Source organism: Podarcis tiliguerta (assembly GCF_965153285.1).
Source record: "Podarcis tiliguerta genome assembly, chromosome: 8".
In the NCBI taxonomy this organism is placed as follows: Eukaryota; Metazoa; Chordata; class Lepidosauria; order Squamata; family Lacertidae; genus Podarcis; species Podarcis tiliguerta.
The window spans coordinates 40,771,205-40,791,798 of record NC_139541.1 but is presented as its reverse complement, the minus strand read 5'-3'; the positions used below and the strand labels follow the sequence as shown (position 1 = coordinate 40,791,798).

The 20,594-nt window shown below is 47.8% G+C and overlaps 1 protein-coding gene across 11 annotated transcripts in view; it reads left to right on the top strand.

The window, feature by feature from the left end:
* The window catches only part of PMFBP1 (polyamine modulated factor 1 binding protein 1), a 79,943-nt gene that overhangs the window by 4,421 nt on the left and 54,928 nt on the right, over positions 1 to 20,594 (top strand). For all 11 annotated transcript variants that reach the window (XR_014514240.1, XR_014514241.1, XM_083452387.1 and 8 more), the window contains exon 3: positions 9,497 to 9,631. Coding sequence is in view for 9 of the 11 variants with exons in the window: in XM_083452387.1 (XP_083308513.1) it covers positions 9,497 to 9,631 (135 nt within the window). In the remaining 2 variants the exon portion in view is untranslated. The remainder of the gene's footprint in view (positions 1 to 9,496; positions 9,632 to 20,594) is intronic.

Here is a 20,594-nt window from a genome sequence, read left to right as displayed (position 1 = left end):
GCAGGTAAAAGCTTACCTGTTGAAGGGGTCTTGATTCCAGTTAGCCTTTCAAATGTGATTGTCAAACCCCTTCGCAACTGAGTCATTGCAATAACTATCCTGGCAGTGCTGTGTCAATCCAAGGACTTTGTATAGATGTCTGTTGAGACTCCAGCCCAGAGTGTATGCGAAGGAACATACTCCAGAGAGAGAGAGAGAGAGCGCCTGTGGCAATTGACCTGCACTGTATAACTGATCCTGCCTAACAAGCAACCTGTTGAGTGACTGAACGGTGGGGACTTGTGTCATGGCAGGGACAGCCTGGATCCAGCTGAGTAACAGCCACTGGAGCCTAGAGCTTGGGGAACACAACACAAGCCCTGGGAAATCTGGGCTTCTGCTCTGAACTGGCATTGGTTCATCTGAAACTTCTGAGTTCTGGATTGAGCTAGCGCACATAATGTCTTTTGTCATCCCTTTGTTTCCTGTTGATCCCCTACCCCCAGCCAGATGCCAGCAGCTCCTTTTTCTCATTATGTTGTCCTCTGTGCAGGTGCACTTAGGAGTGCTGTGTTGGTTTGAGGGCCTCATCCTTTGAACTGCTTTGCAGCTGTTGTGTTTTGGCCTTACAGGGGAAAAAACGCATCACATTCAGAACAGAGGCCGGCCTTTGTTGTGTTAGTGGGATGCATCCTGATTTTAACAGCAAAAGGGGATGCACAAGAGGAGGGAGTGGAACTCTAAGCCTGTCCTTGCCACCTAACCACCTGGCCTTGCAAAGCCTCCTTGTTTTGTCTGGTCTTATTGGTTAATAATAATAATAATAAAAAATTTTATTTATATCCCGCCCTCCCCAGCCGAAGCCGGGCTCAGGGCGGCTAACAACAATAGAACAGTACAAACAACACTCTAAAATCATTCATTATAAAATTAATTAATTCAAGCCACTGGCAACCATTGGGCCAGAGCTCTGCGAAGATTGCCAATGGAGGGAGTCAGGCTGTGCCCTGGCCAAAGGCCTGGTGGAACAGTTCTGTCTTGCAGGCCCTGCGGAAAGATGTCAAGTCCCGCAGGGCCCTGGTCTCTTGTGACAGAGTGTTCCACCAGATCGGAGCCACGGCCGAAAAAGCCCTGGCTCTAGTTGAGGCCAGCCTAACTTCTCTGTGGCCTGGGACCTTCAAGATGTTTTTATTTGAAGACCGTAAGTTTCTCTGTGGGGCATACCAGGAGAGGCGGTCCCGTAGGTACGAGGGTCCTAGGCCGTATAGGGCTTTAAAGGTTAAAACCAGCACCTTAAACCTGATCCTGTACTCCACCGGGAGCCAGTGCAGCTGGTATAGCACCGGGTGAATGTGATCTCGCAGTGAAGACCCCGTAAGGAGTCTCGCTGCGGCATTCTGCACCCGCTGGAGTTTCTGGGTCAGTCTCAAGGGCAGCCCCACGTAGAGCGAGTTACAATAATCCAGTCTGGAGGTGACCGTCGCGTGGATCACAGTGGCTAGGTCAGGGCGAGAGAGGTAAGGAGCCAACTGCTTAGCTTGGCGGAGATGGAAAAATGCCGCCTTTGTTGTAGCTGCAATCTGCGCCTCCATGGAAAGGGAGGTGTCGAAGATTACACCCAAACTCTTAACGGACGGTGCTGGCACTAATTGCGCCCCCGCAAGAGATGGGAGTTGCCCCCCCAATCCCATATCGTCCCGTCCCAGCCACAGGACCTCTGTCTTCGAAGGATTTAACTTCAACCGGCTCCCACGTAACCATCCAGCCACAGCTTCCAAGCATCTGGTCAGTGTGTCTGGGGCCGAGTCAGGATGGCCATCCATCAACAGATAGAGTTGGGTGTCATCAGCATACTGATGGCAACCCAGCCCAAAACTCCGGACAAGCTGGGCGAGGGGGCGCATAAAGATGTTGAAAAGCATCGGGGAGAGTATTAGTTTGTCTGTTAGGGGTTGACCCATGACAGAGTCTTTTCATTGGTGGTTCCCCATTTGTGAAATGCCCTGTCAGCGGTGCTTGTATTTGCCACCAAATTTTAAAAGCCCAGTGACAAGCCCCACTTGCCAAGAAACAATCAGGAGTGCACTTTAAGTTTCCCAATAGTTCCACAACTAATGCCATAAGTGGATGAGTGTGACTTGGGGTGGAAAAGGCCTAGGAGGCAAAACGAGAACTGCTGCTGTGCTTAATGAGTGCCCCACCACCAGGAGGGCCAGAGATTCCCCACAGTTGGTCTTTCTTTGTGGGAATTGTTGCAAGTAAAAAGTGTGTGCACAAAGATGCTGCTACTGAGGCAGCTTTGATTATTTCCTGCAAAGCTCCACAGAAGTCTATTTTTTTTCTTAGCTAGTTTTGGGATCTCTGTTAGGAAAGTGCTGAAAGATTTCCTCTTCCACCACCCCACCTTTCTCTAAACTGGCTGCTCCTGCCTTGGCAGGTGTTTCTCTGTGTGAATACTTGGTTGGGAAAAGAGATTCCTTGGGAGGGTTTGCTATTGCTGCTTTACTGTTGCTGTTTTGGAGAACGTAAAGGCATTCTGGCAGCTTTGTGTGAACATATATTTCTATTCTTTTTTAAATTTGAAAATTTTTAGAGGATTTTGTTAAATAGCCTATTGATGATAGCCCTGTCTTCAGTGTCCACACATTGTAGGATTCTTATCTGTGGTGTCAATGTACTGCCCCCCCCCCCCATATTTCTAAGCCTAAGCATATAATACTACTTCCAACTAATACTTCTAACTCTGCAAAGTTAGTCTATATAGTTAAACTGCTGTGGAGCAGAAGGCGATGAATATTCACAAATTATTTTGGTGAGCAGCAGGATCGAAATGTGCTGGATGCCGTGAAAGCTTTTCATTTCTTGAATAACAGTTTTTATGTAGAAATTTCTCAACCAGTTTATCTTGGAATCGCTAGAATGTGGAAGGCCCACCAAGGTCTGGCTTGTGTAACCTGTTTTCTGTGGAGACATGTTTATTGGCAAATATTGCTTTTGTCCTCCTCCTTCCAAACCAAGTCTGATCTTGGTGGATTGTTTGCTAATGTTGCATGCTGTAGCTACAAGAGGGCTGTAACTCGATGGCAGAGCACACAAAGCTGTGCATGCTGAAGGTTCCAGGTTCCGTCCCCAGCAGCATCTCCAGGAAGGACTGGGAAAGACTCCTTTCTGAACCTCTGGGAAGCTGCTGCTGAGAAAATATTGAGCTGGATGGACTGACTCAGAAAAATAGTGTGCTGATATTACAAACTGTTTGACTGTGGGGTGTTGCTTCCTGTGGCGCATACATGTATATTCCTTTTGTTCTGTCAATTTATTTTTAAACTTGTTTTGCAGGCTTTGGACACACTACTAAAACCTGACCAGAGGGGGCAGCAGACAAGGAAAATAGAGATCAAGAATTCTGGTTGGGTCTCTTTTGAACCTTCTTTTGTGTCTGCATTGGGGCAAAATTCAGCCTCTATTATTTGGTGGAAAGTAATAAGGGTGATAAGGGGACGCGGGTGGCGCTGTGGGTTAAAGCCTCAGTGCCTAGGGCTTGCCGATCGAAAGGTCGGCGGTTCGAATCCCCACGGCGGGGTGCGCTCCCGCTGTTCGGTCCCAGCGCCTGCCAACCTAGCAGTTCGAAAGCACTCCCGGGTGCAAGTAGATAAATAGGGACCGCTTACTAGCGGGAAGGTAAACGGCGTTTCCGTGTGCGGCTCTGGCTCGCCAGAGCAGCGATGTCACGCTGGCCACGTGACCCGGAAGTGTCTTCGGACAGCGCTGGCCCTTGGCCTCTTTGAGTGAGATGGGCGCACAACCCTAGAGTCTGTCAAGACTGGCCCGTACGGGCAGGGGTACCTTTACCTTTACCTTTAACAAGGGTGATGAGAGAAGGCTGGAGCTCAGTGGCAGAGTACACCATTGGTCACGTTGACTGGGGCTGATGGGGATCTGAGTCCAATAACATCTGCAGAGAGAGGCAGAGGTCTCTCACCCTTGGTGTATACCCTGCCTTTCTATCAAACATTTACTATAACCACAAGAAAACAAACAATAAAAAAAACCTAGTGATACAATCCCAACGAGATGGAGATACTGTTTGTGGGTGGTTTGCTTGCCCAAGGATGTGATATTCAGCCTGTTCTGGCCTGATCTCTGTGCCTGCTAAATATCAGGAGTGCGGTTAGAACTTGTATATCCAGCTTTGACTCGGGAAGCACAGCTATTCTCAGTAGCTCTGGGTACTTTTCACCAGCTTTGGTTTGTGGCCTCCTACAGCCCCTTTTGCACCATTCCCTCCAGTCATCCAGGCTCTGGAAATCTCAAAAGAGTATTATTGTAATGTGTTATTGTTGAGGCTGTCTTTGGAGACAATTTGGAAACTGTGGCTACTTCAGAACACAACTGCTGACCTGGGCTGGGTGACAACAATCTCTCTCTCTCCCCCTCCCTCCCCCCTCCCTCCCTCCCCCCAAAGCGTTAAGACTGTCCCACTAGCTCTCAGTTAATTACTGAGCTCAGTTCAAGGTGCAGGGCCCTTTTTCTTAAATCCAGAAGAGTTCTTCTTATGCTCCTGTGGCTTTGAAATTTCTGAAGAGCTCCATTGTTTGGCCACTGATGGGCATTCCAGGCTGATTTGATCTTTCCGTAGAAGATTACTTGGATTAATGAGATCAGTCAGGCTCAGAGACTCAGCTGCAGTTGGACTGACGATCAAGCTGGAGGTGTGTTAGCCAGGCATAGAGCTCTGTACTGCCAGCACATTACTTCCGTTGCCAAGAAGTTGTTGTCTCTTTTACACACGCAGAGGGAAACCTCTGGTTTCTGAAAAGGAAGGCTAGAATAGTATTAGTGTGTTGTCCCACATTCTGCTTGCACAGCTGCCCATAGCTCCAAAGGCTGTCAGGAAGACCTCTGTGCCCTAGTTAGAGAAACTGCAATAAGCCGTACTCTTCTGGCGCTCTTGGCAAGTGGCTGTCACAGTCCCTTGTAGTTTTAACAAGCTGTAAATGTTTGGTGGGCAATGCTGCTTTTGGTTCTTGAGAGAGGAGGTCTTGAAGTTCTGGCTCTGGATGTTGCTACACTTTAATGCTGATGGTTCTGGTGTCTCCCTCTGACCCTCTTCTTTTTTGGCCCTCTTTCTCAGCAGCATGTCAGCCTCGGTTCCCTCTCCCTCCCCACTCCCTTGCTCACAACACACAGACTCTCCCTCTCATGTCCTTTTCTCCTCCTCACTGAATTCATCTTTGGCTTCCTTAGTGAAAACTGTGCTGTTCTTCTCCTGTTTTTAGATTAATCTGCCTCTGTAGTTGGAGTTTTGCAGCAGCTCGTCCAGTGGCTGGGCTAACAGGATCCAGCATACTTAGTTTTATCTCTCTTCCATGTGGTGCCAATATCTTGCTTCACAAGTAGATTTCAGAAGCTGGTGCTCTGTGGACTCTTGCTCAGCCCCCAGTATGCAAAACACTGGAACTATCTGCATCCCTTTCAGTCTGGTTTTGGTCACTGATGGGTGCTGGGGAGAGGGGGCCCTACAGATTTTCTAGTTCAGCTTCCTTCTGGATTGGCTGCCACAGATCCCTCCCTAATGCATGCCCCCTCTCATTTGTGGGTTCATTTATTTCTTTCATTTTTAGAAGGTATGGGCTGCCCTTCAGTATAATATTTCGAGGATACCTTTCAAATAAAAAGAAGGAAAAAAATACATAAACACCAAAACCATAAAATCAAAGGGCATCTGATAAAAGCAATGTAAAATAGCCACAATGATTTGTTAAAAGATCTACGGAAGCAAATAGATCTCCATCTGGTGCCAAAATGACATTGAAGTTGGTGTAGAGTGAGCTGCCTTATAAGACAGTGGTGTCACTACCAAGGAGTCCCTCCCTCTTTGCCCTGTCCTCATCATCCTCTGCAGGGAGCCCTTTCTGCCCTGCCCCCTCTTTCTCTTCTGGAGAAAGTGGAGCAATTGGAGTGTCTTTATGTAGAATCATGGCTGTACCATTTTAGTTTGTGGGGTGGAGTGCAGAGGTGGATGCTCAGATCTGCAGAGTGCAAAGTCTTTTGCTCCACCCCTTGTTGACCGCCCAGTAGCCTGGCTTGGACTTGTCTATGCTGATGACAGTCTAGGCTGTGTTTCACATTTGCACTGTAATTACTGGTAGTTAATTATTTTTAATATTTATATTCCACCTTTCCTCCAAGGAGCTCCAGGTTACTTAAATGGTTCCCCCTCTTACAACAACTTTTGCTGCAGGTTAGGCAGTGGAAGAGCCAGGATTTGAATTTGGGCCCATCCAGTCCAAGTCTACTATGTCATATCATAAATTATAGAGTTTGAAGCATCCCTGTTGTTTACGACTTACATATGAGTACTCATGCCTGGGAATTCCTAGGGATTCCCCTTCAGTTTCTTGGAGTTCAAGGCTCCATATTCAGCTTGTTCATGGCTGTCATTTGCATGCCAGAAGGATCTCTCCCTCCCTCAATTCTTTTGGGGAAGCAGCACAAGTCCAGGAAGAACAGCCCTCTCCATTCCCTCTTGTGTGCTCACTGCAATTCTGGCGCTCTTGTTCCCAGACAGTTTCCTTTAACAGTCTGCCCTAACTCTGCAGCTCTGGATTCTGTATGGGAGAGGAGGAGGCCTTTCTCTTCCCACCCTCCCGCATCCAAAGTATCTGGGGACACTTTGCATCTTTTTCCAAAGATTTTGACATGATTATTGTCATAGGGAACCTGAAGCCATGGAAGTTAGCCCCAAAGTTTGCAATACTCAAGGGACTCTTGTGAGTCTTAGTCCTCTGAGCCTGAGGTTTTCCTCCCCACCCCCTAAGAACACCTCCTTTTAACATCCCTGGGGGCATATGTGGAGTTTCTGCCGAAGCCAAGAGTAGCTTTGCTTTGCATGGGTAATTAACTGGATCATGTAACAGACAAAAAATGTTTTTCCTGTACTGCGGTAATAATAAATCTGTTGCTACTTCTGGCCTGCTGTGTTTTGACCATAGTTGGAGATGTCTAATGACCGAGTGATTTTTCTCCCACAAAGTTCAAATAACAACAAAGAACCTGCTTCATTCCAATAGGACTGGCAGGCAAGAATAAGGAACTGCCAATGCCTCCATAGGATACAAGTGAGGAGCTGCATCTTTTTCTCAGAGTTTGGAACTGTTAAAAGATGTGGCAAAGTTCAGGATTCTCCAGTCATGCCTAACCTGTGGCAGAGGCTTTGCATAGATTTCCCCATAGGCCAGATTCTCCCCAATGCCAGCTCATGGTGCTCAGGTGCTTCAGCACTCCCTTGCAGATTAAAAAACACACATGTAATATTGTGTTTCTGTCATGGGCCGTCAGTAGCACTGATTGAAGGTTTGGATAAAAAGGTGGCAATGTTGGAGCCTTTTTAGTTTGGAAAAAAAGCTTGAGTTAAGGGAAGATATGAAGGAGGTATATTGAATTATATATTGGATAAAGTGAAAAAGATGGATTTCACTTTCAGCAAAGGCCATTCAGTGAAGCTGAATGTTGGGAAATTCAGGACAGACAAAAGGAACTACTTTTTCACACAGCACATAGTTAAATGATGGAATTCCTTGATGCAGGATGTAGTGATGATGATTGCCACCAACTTGAATTAGACAACCTCCTGGAGGACTTATCCAGTACTTATCCTACTAGCCATGATTAATTCATTACCTTCAGTGCCAGAGGCAGTATGCTGGGAATCGCAAGTGGGCAGAGGTCCTGCTTTTGGAGTTCCCATTGGGCCATCTGGTTGGGCCCTGTCAGAACAGGATGCTAGACCAGATGGGCCTTTGACCTGATCCAGCAGGGCTACTCTTATGGGAACATACATTGATGCTGAATGTGTGGGGTGTCAATTATTTATATTTATCAGTAAGAGACATGAAGAAGTACCCTTGGGGAGGTGGGCAACTGTCAAGGGGGCTCTACAAAATGGAGTATAGAAACAGGGTCGCATCTTCTTCTTGCCATTTCTGCCTGTGATGAAACAAGTAGCTATGGCTTCTATCACCACAAATATTTGGCTGGCAGGAAAGGTGAAGGCAGTGAGGGAGAGTTGTGGCTAGACAAGAAATGATTGTGTGGAGGCTGTTTTCCATTGTACTTTAGCCTGCCATCCAAATCACATGTTTGCTTATGCACCTGAACTCGTATAGCATCAACTGCATCAGTATTCCTCATTTTTTGGAAGGTATAACTTTCCTTGCTCACGCACTATAGCTTTGCTCAAGTGACCTTCTACACATATCCTATCTGTACATTAGCACGGCTTAGGAATGTGTTTGTCTCTTCTGTCTAAAAATACCCAGCTGGTAGGATTCACGATCCATGAAGGCTAATTGAAACAATTTCTCTTCAGGTTTTGGCAGGTGATGCATGCATCTTAAGCATTAATATCTATAAACTGAATAGTTAATGAATCTAGGCTCTAATAATGAATTAGAAACACTGAAATTATCAGGATGTGGAGGAGAATTTTCAGTCACGTTTGCTTATTAAAAGCTTGCTACTTAATAAGCTAATCACTTTATTTGACCCCAAAGGAGTAGCTTGGTTGATTAGGAACAGGTTTCCATGTGCCAAAACTTTACTAGTGAAGACTTCTGGGTGAACTCCTTCATTTTTGGTAGCTACTGGGAAGCACAGTTTTGCTGCCCTCCTTTTCCTTCTCCCAGCAGCTAGGAGGGAGAGGTGGCTGCCTGTCTTGGCAAATGGTGGCACAAGTGAACTTGCAAACCCACCAGGGTGGCCCTGGCTTTGTCTCATGGCAACATGGATTTGGTCCCTTCTGCTGTTCTCCAGCAGGGAGTTGGCCAGGGCAACTGCCTCTTTGAAGGGCTAAGAGGGACATCCTGGGAATGGAGACATGCGTTAGGGGCATTTGTGGCTTGGTGCTGGGTCATTTCTGGCCTTTCTGTGGCCGAAAAGCTCAATGTTGTGATTAAGTCCCTGTACTGTCGAAGACTATGGCTGTGTGAGGTGACACCCCTGATGGTTTAAGATGAGAGGTTCTGGAAAGAGCAGCTAGAACCCTCTCTTCATTTATTGCCTCTTCCTCCCGCCTACCTGCTGCCATTCCCACATATCCTTCTCTCAGAAAAGAAAGACACACTTGAGTTGAAAGAGATGTTCTGGCTGCAAAGATCTGCATAGGCTGCCTGAAGACAGTGGCTTCCTAAGGTTACTAAGTGATTCTGGTATGCAGAGGGCCAGACCCAAAAAGTAGCTCCAGCTGCTTCCTGCAAAGGCAAACAAGACCTGGATAGGAAGGCCCTTTTCTGAAGTTTGGTTTCTCCCCCACCCCTCCAGGTGGACTAGGAACATACTCAACTCCACATTCTGGGTCCTCATGGTGGGGTCTGTCATTGTCGTTGGCTGGTTTCTGAGCCAAACCACTTTCTCAGAAAATGCCCTCTGGGGTAGACCCAGTCTGCTGTCCTTGTTTCCTGATTCTCAACACTGAGTCGGGTGTCTGAGGCTCTACTTTTTCTCTCTTCTCCATGTGCAGATGGAGGTGAGGCTTCTACAGGCCTACATCATAGATCTGAGTGACCAGAACACCATCTTGATTCAGACAGTGGAGGAGCTGGAGAACCAAATGCTTGACCTCATGAAACTGGCTGCAGCTGAGGACAAATTTCAGGTATGTGCAGGGGCTGGATGAGGGGTCACAATCCTGGGTTCCAGGGCACGAATTTCCTTGCTGATAGCTGTGGGTCTGCCTGTTTAAGGCAGCGACAGGATGCCCAACTCCATTCACTCTGAAAGAGGCACTTCTACATTAACTGAAGTTGCAGCACCGTGTTAACCACAGAAAAACCTTTGTGTCATATTTTTGTGCCTTCTGAGTTAACTTCCTGTTTCTTTTAGCACCCCTGGTGGCCTTTTCTCTTCTCTCCATCACTGTAGGCCTTTCAGCTCCCATCTTTATTAGCCCTCCCTTGAAATTGTTGATCTTCTAGCAGAAATATATAAGGGTTTGTTAAATCATCCAATTTACCAAAGGCTATTAGAGGGTAGCCAAAATAAATCAAACTTATTTATTTTAAATATATATTATGGAGGAGGCCAGAAACTACAGGCTTCTTAGCCCATTGTATAAGTTGGTGGAAAGCACAATTAAAACTTGAATGATTACCGTATTTTTCGTCCCATAGGACGCACCTAATTTTTTGGGGGGGGGGGGGAAATAAAGGAAATTTCCCCCCCTTTATTTCCCCCCCAAAACCAGGTCGGGGAACAGCGGAATGGCGGCGCTGCACCTCCCCGCTGTCCCCCGAGCTTCTGGGGCTGGCTGGTGTCTGCCCGGCGCGCGGGGCGCTCTGCTTCAGGGCGCCCCACACGCCGGGCGGCAGACTGCTATCTGCAGCGTGGGGAGCCCTGCGAGAACCCCCACAGGGCTCCCCACACTGTGGATGTCTGCCCACCTTGTGCGCCAGGTGGCAGGCTGCTATCCGCAGCGTGGGGAGCCCTGTGGCAACTCCTGCGGGCTCCCCAGGCTTGCTGATAGCTTCCTGAAGCCTGGAGAGCAAGAGGGGTCGGTGCACGCCGATCGCTCTCGCTCTCCAAGCTTCAGCGAAAGCCTGTATTCGCCCCATAGGACGCACACAGATTTCCCCTTCATTTTTGGAGGGGAAAAAGTGTGTCCTATAGGGCGAAAAATACTGTAAACATTTAAAACAGCCCCTCCCTCAATGTGGTACCCCCCCCCCCCGATCTTTTTGGACAACTGCTTGCATCATCCCTGAGCACTAAATATGCTAGATGGGGCTGATGCGAGTTGTAGTTAGAAACATCCGGAGGGCTCCAGGTTAAGGAAGCCTGGGACAGAAAATACAAGCCTTTCAGAGGAAGAGTTATGGGGGGTTTGCTGAGGGGAATCTTGCCTTGCCAGCCTTTCTGGAGTTCTTTGAGAGGGTCGGTACACAGAGAGATCCCAGTAAACTTTTTGTGTTTGGACCTCCAAGTGGCTTTTGGCAGACTCCATCCCCAAAGGCTTCAGTCCTGGAATAAGAGAACAGGCCTTGCTTTGCTATCAGTAACTGCTTAGAGAGACAGCATAGGAATAAATGGACAGTTTCTGCAGTAGAGGCAAGGAGGGAGTGGGGTCACCTGAGGACCTGTTTTGGAACCAGGCTATGTCACTGAGTCACAAATGAACTGGAGGCTGGAGTGAATGGTGAGATGACCAGTTTGGCAGATGACTCCAAACTACTTCAGGAGGGTAAAGACTTGCACAAATTGCAAACAACTCCAAAGGGAGTGCCTGCCAGCTATGAAGAGGTGCCATTTAGTGTAAGTCAACCTGAATTTCTGTGTATTAGGGGAAAATAATCCTTAATGTTCATATAAGACCCTGATAGGGTCTTAAAGTGGGGTCTTAAACTGACTTTCTAAGGAAGTATTGGGACTGGAATGATGTAAAGTTCAGTGCACAATCCAGTTCTGTATGTAGCTGGGGTGGGTGGGAAAGGAAAATTCCAAGCTGGGGCCTGGAAAGGTGGTGTCCAAGGAGCTTCATGGCTCTGTGTTCATCTCTGGCACTGCTGCAGTTGTGCACCTTTCTGGTTGTCCCTTCTCAAAAGAATGCAGCAGAGCAGGAAAAGGGCAACCTGAGTGATCAGGAGGTTAGAGCACCTTCTGTATGAGGTGCAATTAAAGCCTTTAATGGTTTTTAGATTAGAAAAGAAAGAGCTTAATAGAAGCTCATTGAATTATGCATCATGTGCAGAACATGGAACAGAGAGGAGTTTTTCTCCCTTTCTTATTAGAACTTGGGGCCCACCAATGAAAGGATTAACAGATGATGGTATGTCTTTACACAATGCCGTTCACTTGTGGAATTCCTGAAATGGGATGCTGTGGTAGACGCTAGTCTTTTCCTAGCTTGAAAAGTGGATTCAGCAAAGTCTTGGAGTTGAATTCTCTGGGTGCTGTTCAACTAAAGTTTACTCAGTATTGACCTGTTGAAATTAATGGATCAAATTTACCATAGTCATGTTCCTTAATTTCAGTGGGTCTACTCTGAGTAAAGCTTAGATGAATACTACCACCCCCCTCTACAACTCTTGGTCATTGCAGCTCCATGTTCAGAGGCAACATACCTCCAAGTACTCATTGCTAGAGAGCAGAAGGAGGAGGACCCCCTCTGTTTGTGGATGGTAGGCTTGGGAAGACTTGCCTTATTCTCACATCCAGCAAGCTGTGCTTCTCTATCAACTCTGCTTTGTCTCTTCAGCTCATTGCACATGCCCTTTTCCTCTCTTGTCCCATCAGTTACTGTGCTTTTCCCCTTTCAGTTTCCTTGCCTTTCCTCCCAGCCAACCCACTGCAGAAATCATTTTCTGTCCCACTAGCATTCTGGGATCGCCCTCAAACCTACAATAACCTCCCTGGTTTTCCTTTTTCCTCTCTTTTCACAGGTTCTTCTGAATCTCTCTACATCTTTTCCCTGTTTCAATGGGTCTTTCTGAACCCCCTTCTACAGGTCTTTTGGCAAGCCTCCTCCCTCATTTCTCTTTCTTCCGGTAGCTGTCAACTCATGGGGGGAGGCATAGAAATTAGCAGGTTAACCTTTTCACATCATGAAGATGAGTCACTTGTACATCAAATTACAGCTCTGATGACCAATGGAAAAGCTGGAAACCCTACTCTTTCCCCACCAGACAGGACTTTCTCTCCTTAGAGCTCTCAATTTCCACCCTTTCTCCCCCCCCCTTTTTTTTTTGCTTTGCTCTCTGTCCTCCACTCCACCTTACCCCTCCTCCTCTTCCTCTTTCCTGAGTTTGGCAACAAAGGCAGCTTCCCCTTTCCCAGCACTTAACCTGGTGCAGGAATCTCTGCCCCAGTTGAACAGAACTACTGGCCTTTTCTCTGCTACATGCCCTTAGGCAGAAAAAAGGGCAGCCTGTAGTTGGGCCTGTGTGTGTGCTGGCCCCACAGATTGTACTGCGAATGAGAGGACCCATGGGCCAGTCTTCCCATCTCATCCTCTTGAAGAATCTTGTCCCTTACTGCAGCAAGTGGCTGTTGCCTGATTCATAAGGTTGGGAGAAACGTGAATCCAGGTTGCAGGGTGAGAGGGGCCAGCAGTGTTCTTGCTCTTCCCAAAGCTTTAGAGTGCTAGGTAGACCATAACAGATGGCAAACAGAAAACTGAGCTAAGAAGAAAATGTGGGAAAGAAAACTCAAATTTGTTGATTGCATATATGACAGAGATATTGTTTAATTGCGCGCGCACACACACACACACACACTATGGCCAAACACATACTGACAAATTCTTCATCGGTAGCCTTGTGTCCTTTAAAAACATAATAGCTGGACAATTTGATAACTGCTTGTTGGTGGAGGACCAAACCCTCAACTGCAACCATTTGTTATGTATAGGAGTTCTGAATGAACACTTCAGCCCCCTGCTGACGTCCTTTATTCTATGCATTCCTGGTTATTTGTGCTGCTGATGGTATAGGGGTGCCTATCTACCTGAACCTGCTTTCAATATCTTTGTGCCTGCAAAAGTTTTGGGGTGGACATACAGCTTCTTTTCCAGACAGTGCATGTCCCGTGGCTTCCTGGTGAAATCCTGCTTTTGTTGCACTATAACACGGATGTATCCAGATGGCAGTAATGCAGCAACCCTGAGGAAGTGTTGCAGAACAACCAAAGTAGAATGATGTGTGGTTGGCCCAGTATAAATCCACCACTGTTAGGCTATTATTGTGTCAATGACATGTTGCATAATACAGCTGCAAAAAAACCATCGGCCTGGGGTCCCCAAACTGTTCCTCAGCAGTCACCTAGAGTTGTCCCATTCTCTTTCCGTGGCTCTGGGGAAAGGAGTGTGGGACAAGGGCTTTTAGCTTCCTTGGGTGTCTGCTGTCTCCTTCCTATCCCACACGGCTGCAAGGGTAAGGGCAACTCCAGACAGGCTTGAAAAGTGCCTTGTTTGTTGTTGTTGGTGGTGTGTGTAGGTGTGTGTGAGTGTGTGTGTGTGTGTGTGAGAGAGAGAGAGAGAGAGAGAGAGAATGGTATAGGATGGTCAATAGTGGGTGCATGGCCATGCGCTCAAAGACCCTCAGTGTTAACAAGCACCCTCAAATTAGTCATCTAGCAGAAAACGGACAGCAGCACATTGGCATGTTTGGAGGCCACATCTTGAATCCTTTCTTTAGGGTTTGTGCAGATTTTAATTTGGCCTAAAGCCATAGAATTCCCCCTTCTTTCATGCATTTTAAGCCTCCCTGTGCTCAGGAAGATTCTGTTTTCTCTAAGACAAGGGCAATCTTGTACTTGTTTTCCACTTTAAATAGTTCATTGTTTCCTAACCAAACTGTGGGGTCCATCAAAAGCTGGAAAGTGGGCTGAGGGCAGTTCTTGCTGCTCTGCCTACCGAGGCCCCTTCAGTCAGTTCCGGCTTTCTCCTCAAATGAGTGGTTCTGTTGGCATCTTGACTTGCATTGCAGGGGTAATGAGCTGCTCCTGCCCAGGAGCCTGCTTGGCCTGGCCTGCAGACAACCATTTGCCCACTCTCTCCCAGGTAGGCAGCACTGGGTGAGCTCTTCTCTCTTCCCTTCTGTGCTTAGCTTTGCCTGCTGGCGCAATCCAGGATGTGGGGAGAGGCTGCACAGAGCTCCCTGGATTCCCAGAGCTACAGAGACACCTGCTGGGCAGTGCTGGGAGTGGCAGCAGGTGGCTGGAGCTGTATGCGCATGCCTGGCTCTTGCTTGGGCCTCCATCAGCTGGGCTTGTTTCTTTTGCCAAATGCCCACTTGGACCTATGACGGTGAGGGCAACGGCTTCTGAATGGCAGCTGGCAAGAGAGCCTTCCTAACGCTGATTTGCAAGGTGTTGGCAGCAAACTCTGCTTTGTTCTGTCACAGATGTCTGCTGGGATGGGTGGACCTTCAACCCAGTCTGGCCTGGCAAGTCCTGTGGCCAGCTCTCCCAGCCCTGCTCTGCCCTGTCAGCCTTGCCCTGAGGAAGCCTCTTTCCTAGTATGTGCTCTCCGTAGCTCTTTGGGTTTCAACTGCAGGACCAAGGGCTCATGGGGGGGGGGGCAGGTTTCAGCTTCTCAGTATGACTGGTGGTTCCTTGAACCAGTAAGAGAAGTGTGGGAGTTCAGCCCTTTTGGGTTTTTTACTTTATTTTTATTTTCCCACCTCTGTGCTAAGGAGGAATAATAAGCAGAAAATTCCTCTCTACCTGATTATCAAAGTAGCAGAATAGCTGTCCCCTTGCAACCCCAGGGTGTGGTTTGTCTGGGTAGGCTTCTCTCTTGTGGGGGGGGGGGGGCAGTGGGCCTGCACCAATTTGCTTGTGTGGACTGAAGCAATTGCCTGAAATGGCAAAGGGGAGGCATGAAAGGCACCCCAGTGGTTTCTCTAGCTGAGGAACTGGTGTCTGGATTGGTATGGGGGGTGGGGTGCCTGTATGAGGTGGCAGAAATGCAATTTGGGCAGAAATTGAATTCCTCTGATAAGGAATTCAGAAGCAGCTGCCGCCGCTGCCTCATTCACTCAGCAGCCGAATAATCATATGCGCTTTAATAATCTTTATTTTACAGGAGTATGTTGCCAGGGCAACGGAATGTAAGCAGCAGAACGGCCCCTTGCCGCTCTCAAAGGCAAATCTGCAGAAAGAGATTCTCTTGCTGCCTCTCCCCCCCCCCCAGCCCCCTCTCTTTCAGTGTAATGATGGCTCTTATTTTTCATGCGCTGATTTCATAATCGCCTAGAAGGGTCCCTTTCCCCGTTTCCTTTATTTATGTCTGAGGACAGGCCTGGGCAGATGCCTAGAAGCATCCCAGCTGTGTGGGGAGGGGGGGCATCAAGCAAGCTATTGGGCTGGGGAAGGAGGGAATTAATCAGACAGCCTCTTGCTATGCCTTTCCTCCCCGGTGCTGTTTGCCTTCCACTCAGCCCAACCAGGTGATTGTCGGGGTCAGGGAGAAGTCAGGAACTGATTGCATTAATTGGAAATTATTGGCTAGGTGCATATTTGGTGTGTTGGGTTGGGAGGGGTCTTTAGAACAGGGCAAATTGAATCACAGTCAGGAGAATAATGAGGCCCCCAGGCCGCAAGCTCTGCAAAGGGCGCCCTCCTTCCAGAGTGTTTCCTATAATGGATTCTGCTCTCTTGCTGGAAAGGTGACGTCTTCCCTGGCTGCCCCCCCCCCCCCCCCGCCACCAAAAAAGACGTAGGCATCTTGATTAGGTGATCTGGGAAATTGGCTGGTTTGGAAACATTAAAAATGTCGGGTCCCTGGAGCTGTAGATCCCCCATCTAGACAGCCGATGCTGCGGCTGCTCATCGGTCTCCTGTCTGCCACTCCAGGTGCCAAGGGCCAGGCTTTGGATTCAGAGCCAGTGAAAAAGAGTCAGGCCCTGCGGAGGAGGATGAGGCTTCTGCCCATGTGCAGTTGGTGGGCTGGAGCAGAGGTCACTCTGTTTCCCCTGCGCTGGAATCATGGAGTCCAAAGGGATCTTGGAGGTCATCATGTGCTTCAACCCCCTCCTCAATGTTCTTCCACTATCAAGCAGCTCTTTCTCTTAGGAAGCTTCTTCTGATCTTTAGCCAAAATTAGCTTCCTTGCCATTTTCACTCATGAGTCCCTGTCCTGTCCTCTGGAGCAACAGAGAACAAGAGTCGACTGCACCTTCAGATGTCTGAAATACCTGCTGTCACCTGCCTCATTCACCTTCTCTTTTCCACGCTAAGCATGCCCAGCAGTTCTTTCAACTGTTTATCGTAGAGCTTTGTTCCCTTGCCACCCTTCTCCTGACACGCTACAGTTTGTCCATGCTCTCCTTAAAATATAGTGCCCGGAACTGTACACATTACTCTAGATGCAGGTCTGAGCAGCACAGAATTCAGCAGAACTATGACTTCCCATGATCTAGATCCTATACTTTCCCCTCCATTGGCCACTTAATAATATTTCTGCCCATTGTAACAATTGCAGTGCACTGTGCTAGATGCTGTGTGGATTTTTTAATTGTATTTTTATTGCTTGCTTTTTCTTTTATTGTATTACAATTTGCATTCAATAAAATTCAATTTGTAATGCAATGGAATACAATATAAGAAATGGAAGTAGGAATGTAAATTCAGTTTAAAATTAATATAAATACTTAAAGCAGACATGCTGTGGACCACAGTTTGGGAACTCCTGACCTAGATGTGATGCTTTTATTAATGCAACCTAGGCCTATGTTTGCTTTTTTAAGCAGCTGTGTTGGGCTGCTTGCTCATTTTTGGCTTGTGAACAGCCTCTGTACCCAGATCCTTTCCGCAGATCCTGCTGCCAAGCCAAGGCTCCCCCATCGTGTTCATGTTTCTTTGATTCTTTTGTTCTTAAGTGCTGGACTTCACGTTTATCTCTATTGAATTTTCTCTTGTTGGTTTCAGCCCAGTGTTCTCGCCTGTCAAGATCACTTTGGATCTGGCATCTGTCTTTTGTGCTGATGTCTCCCTCCCAGCTTTGTGTCACCTGCAAATTTGGTTAGAGTCCTCTCTACGTTTCCATCCAAGTCATTTGTAAAAAGGTTGAACAGCCCGGGGCTTTGCAAAGAGCCCTCTGGCACACCACATAAGACCTCGCTCCAGTTTGAGGCAGAGCCATTCATGAGCCCTTGTTGGATATGGTTGCTCAGCCAGCTAACAGAGGAGAGGCAGGACAGAGCAGCGGTACAAGTGGGGTGGGGTGAGGAGAGCTCATGTTCGGCTGATTGTGACCCGTTCTAGGGCAGAACTGCTCTCCCCAAGGTGCCCTGTCTGTGGGCCAGGGCCGCTTGCTCTTTGGGCTTTTCTGGGAATCCCTGCTTGGAAGCCTTCTAAGCCCCCCGACCGCTTCTGCTGCTGAAATGATATCCTCCACCACTCTCCCCACATAGTGCTTGCAGCCCATCTGATTTGCTTAAATGCTGTGGGGAAGAACATTAGCACATTTTCCATGCCAGATGTGCACCCGAGCCTATCCCCTCTTTCCCAGGATAGCTGCGTAACTAAACTGAGGTAGGGAGAAGGTGGGAGGCATGATTTGTGCTTTGCTCTAAGCCTCCTATTCTGTCTCCTGGCTTCTGCTGTTCTCATTGTTCCTCTCCAGTCAAATGGTAGATAGCAGAAAAGCACATTACTTGTGAAAAACAATGAACTGTAACATTCAAAAAGCAGGACATGGTGTGTGTTGCGAACTACGTTTGCCGTGACTTGGAATTTTATGGCTTGCTGAACTGTACTCTAGAATTCTGTGTGCTCCCGAAAAGCTACAAAATATAAACCGAGTCACAGTTTAAAACAAAGATGATTTTTCACAATTGCCACAGATCAAGAACTGTACTGGAGTACTATTAAGCTTTTTGCTTGAAGTCTCTGATCGCCCATCCAATAATTGGTAGCCCCTTCTCTGGCCTGAATAGGGTGACTCAGTTGTGCTCAACTTGATCCCTCCCTCCCCCAAACCCAGCAAGTGTCCCGTATTTGCTCACTCTGCGGTGGAATGCAAATCCAAAGGCTGTTTAAATCTGCCACTCCTAGAGCATTTGTGGGGAGGTTCCTGGTTAGCCATTGTGAGGTCACCTTGCTTGCAACAGCCTGTCCAGTACTGAGGAGATATTTCCTCCTGCCTGTGTAGCAATGGCTGCTCTTTTTTCCATTTTGGATTAGAGGCCTGGCCAAGATCAGGTGTGAACGTGCAGACTGAGCATAGAGCCTTCTCTTCCTCACAGGGCCATGTACGTTGGCTGTTCATGGCAGAGCGAATGAATGGCTTGGTTGGGAGAAGGGCATCTTTCACCAGCCAACCCCCTTGAAGAGCCAGTTGTGCTTGGAGCAGCCTGGGCTTTGGAGGGTGGCTGTTCCATTTCCTTCCTCCTCTTCCACTTGGGAGCTGTCTTTGTCTCTGGAACATGGACCAAGCAACTTAATAAATGAATTCATCAAGCTCAAGCTCAGCTCTTCTTCAAAAAAGGCTTGGCAACTCTTCATGCCTCCCATGCTATTTCCAGAAGTCCCTCACAAGTCAGGGAATCCTGCCAGCAACATCCTCAGGCAGGCAGAGCCCTGGGATCCAGCAAGAGGAAAGCCCACCCCGAGGGGCATTTAATCCCAGTCAGCTAATTGCAAACCATGGTGTCTTACACACATTTCCAGTAGGGAAAAATTGAGTGGTTCTCAACTGTTGCTGAGTTTGATTACCAGGATCAATAAGCCATAGGATGTTTCGGAATCTGGAGCTGCAGGAAACTATGAGGTTGCGCAAGCTCAACGAGAATTGTTGGGCATCTCTTCCAGGCCTGGCCTGCCGTACTGAGGCAAGGCCTACTGCATGGGGCAGTTCCTCTTGTCTCCAGCAGCACCCTGTAGACTAGTGTGTGGGCCAGGTTGCGGGGGAAAGGAGAAAAATGAGTGGATGGCAGGAAATGCAGCTTTTGCCAGGGAAAGTGCTGAGCTTGGTGCCCTATTGTCTGAAAGTCATGAGCCAGGTGTGCTCCTGATGTGGTGCTGTGGAATCTGTGGCTCTTTGAGGTGCCCTACCATCACCCTGCCATTTCTGGGGCAATGGAGTGTAAGAAAGTGGCTGTAGCCTCACCTCCCTTTTGCTTTTGTGTGCATGGGCCAAGAGTGATGCTCATGAGAGGGTCCTTGAGGCCATCATGTCGAGGCCTCTCTCCCCTCCACTTACTTTGGAACTGTTCAGACTTTGTGTAAAGCAACATGTTCAGTTGTGGGCCAGAAAGCCCAAAAAGAGAGAGGAGAGAAAGCCATTGAGATTTGGAAGGGAGGCAAAAGCAAGGATAACCAAGAGTCTGGAGCACAAAGTTTGAGGCCTGGCCCAGCCCCTCCTGTGAACTTTTTTTGGTCTTTTCTCTAAAACTGTTCTTTCTGGTGGTAGGGGTGTCACACCACTTCTTTTATTCTAACTGCTCTTTCTTCATAGTCACCTGGTGGGCGGGATGTCACGCAGGGCTGCTTCCATCTCACCACTTATTTTATGTAGTAGGCATTGCCTCCAACACTTGCATCTGCCGCCTCCGCTGTATGTGTTTTCTTCTCTCCCTGCACCCTGCTTGTGGGCACCACTGTGCCTTTCTCTTTCCTGCTATGCTGGGTACAGAACTGGAGCTTCAGAAATGGAGGCCGCCCCCACCCCTCCTACCACACAGTCCACCAGCACAGACCCCTCTGCTTAATGCCTGTTGAATTCTGTGCTGTGTGCTAATGGGAGCCTGTACTCTGTAACAGGGTCACCAGGTGGAAGCGAAACTGCCCCTGAGCCCTCTGCATAGAGCTGGATCCAAATCAGAATACTGAAAAGCCTGGATGGTGTTTTTTAAAATAATAATAATAATCCTTCCTTTTTAACAGCTTCAGAGCAAATCTCCCAAAGCAATTCCAGCCAAACTTCTAACATTTTAGATACATAAAATTTTTAGGGCTTGTGGTAGTGGAATTTGAATATTATTTATGGGTTTTCATTTTAAAGAGAAGAAAAATACAAAACTTTTTCCTTCCCCCTTTCTCTCTCTGCCCCCCTTTTCATTCTTCATCTCCACAGAGGAGTTTAATTTTAAATGATAAATGTCGAAATTAGAGACCATCGAGAA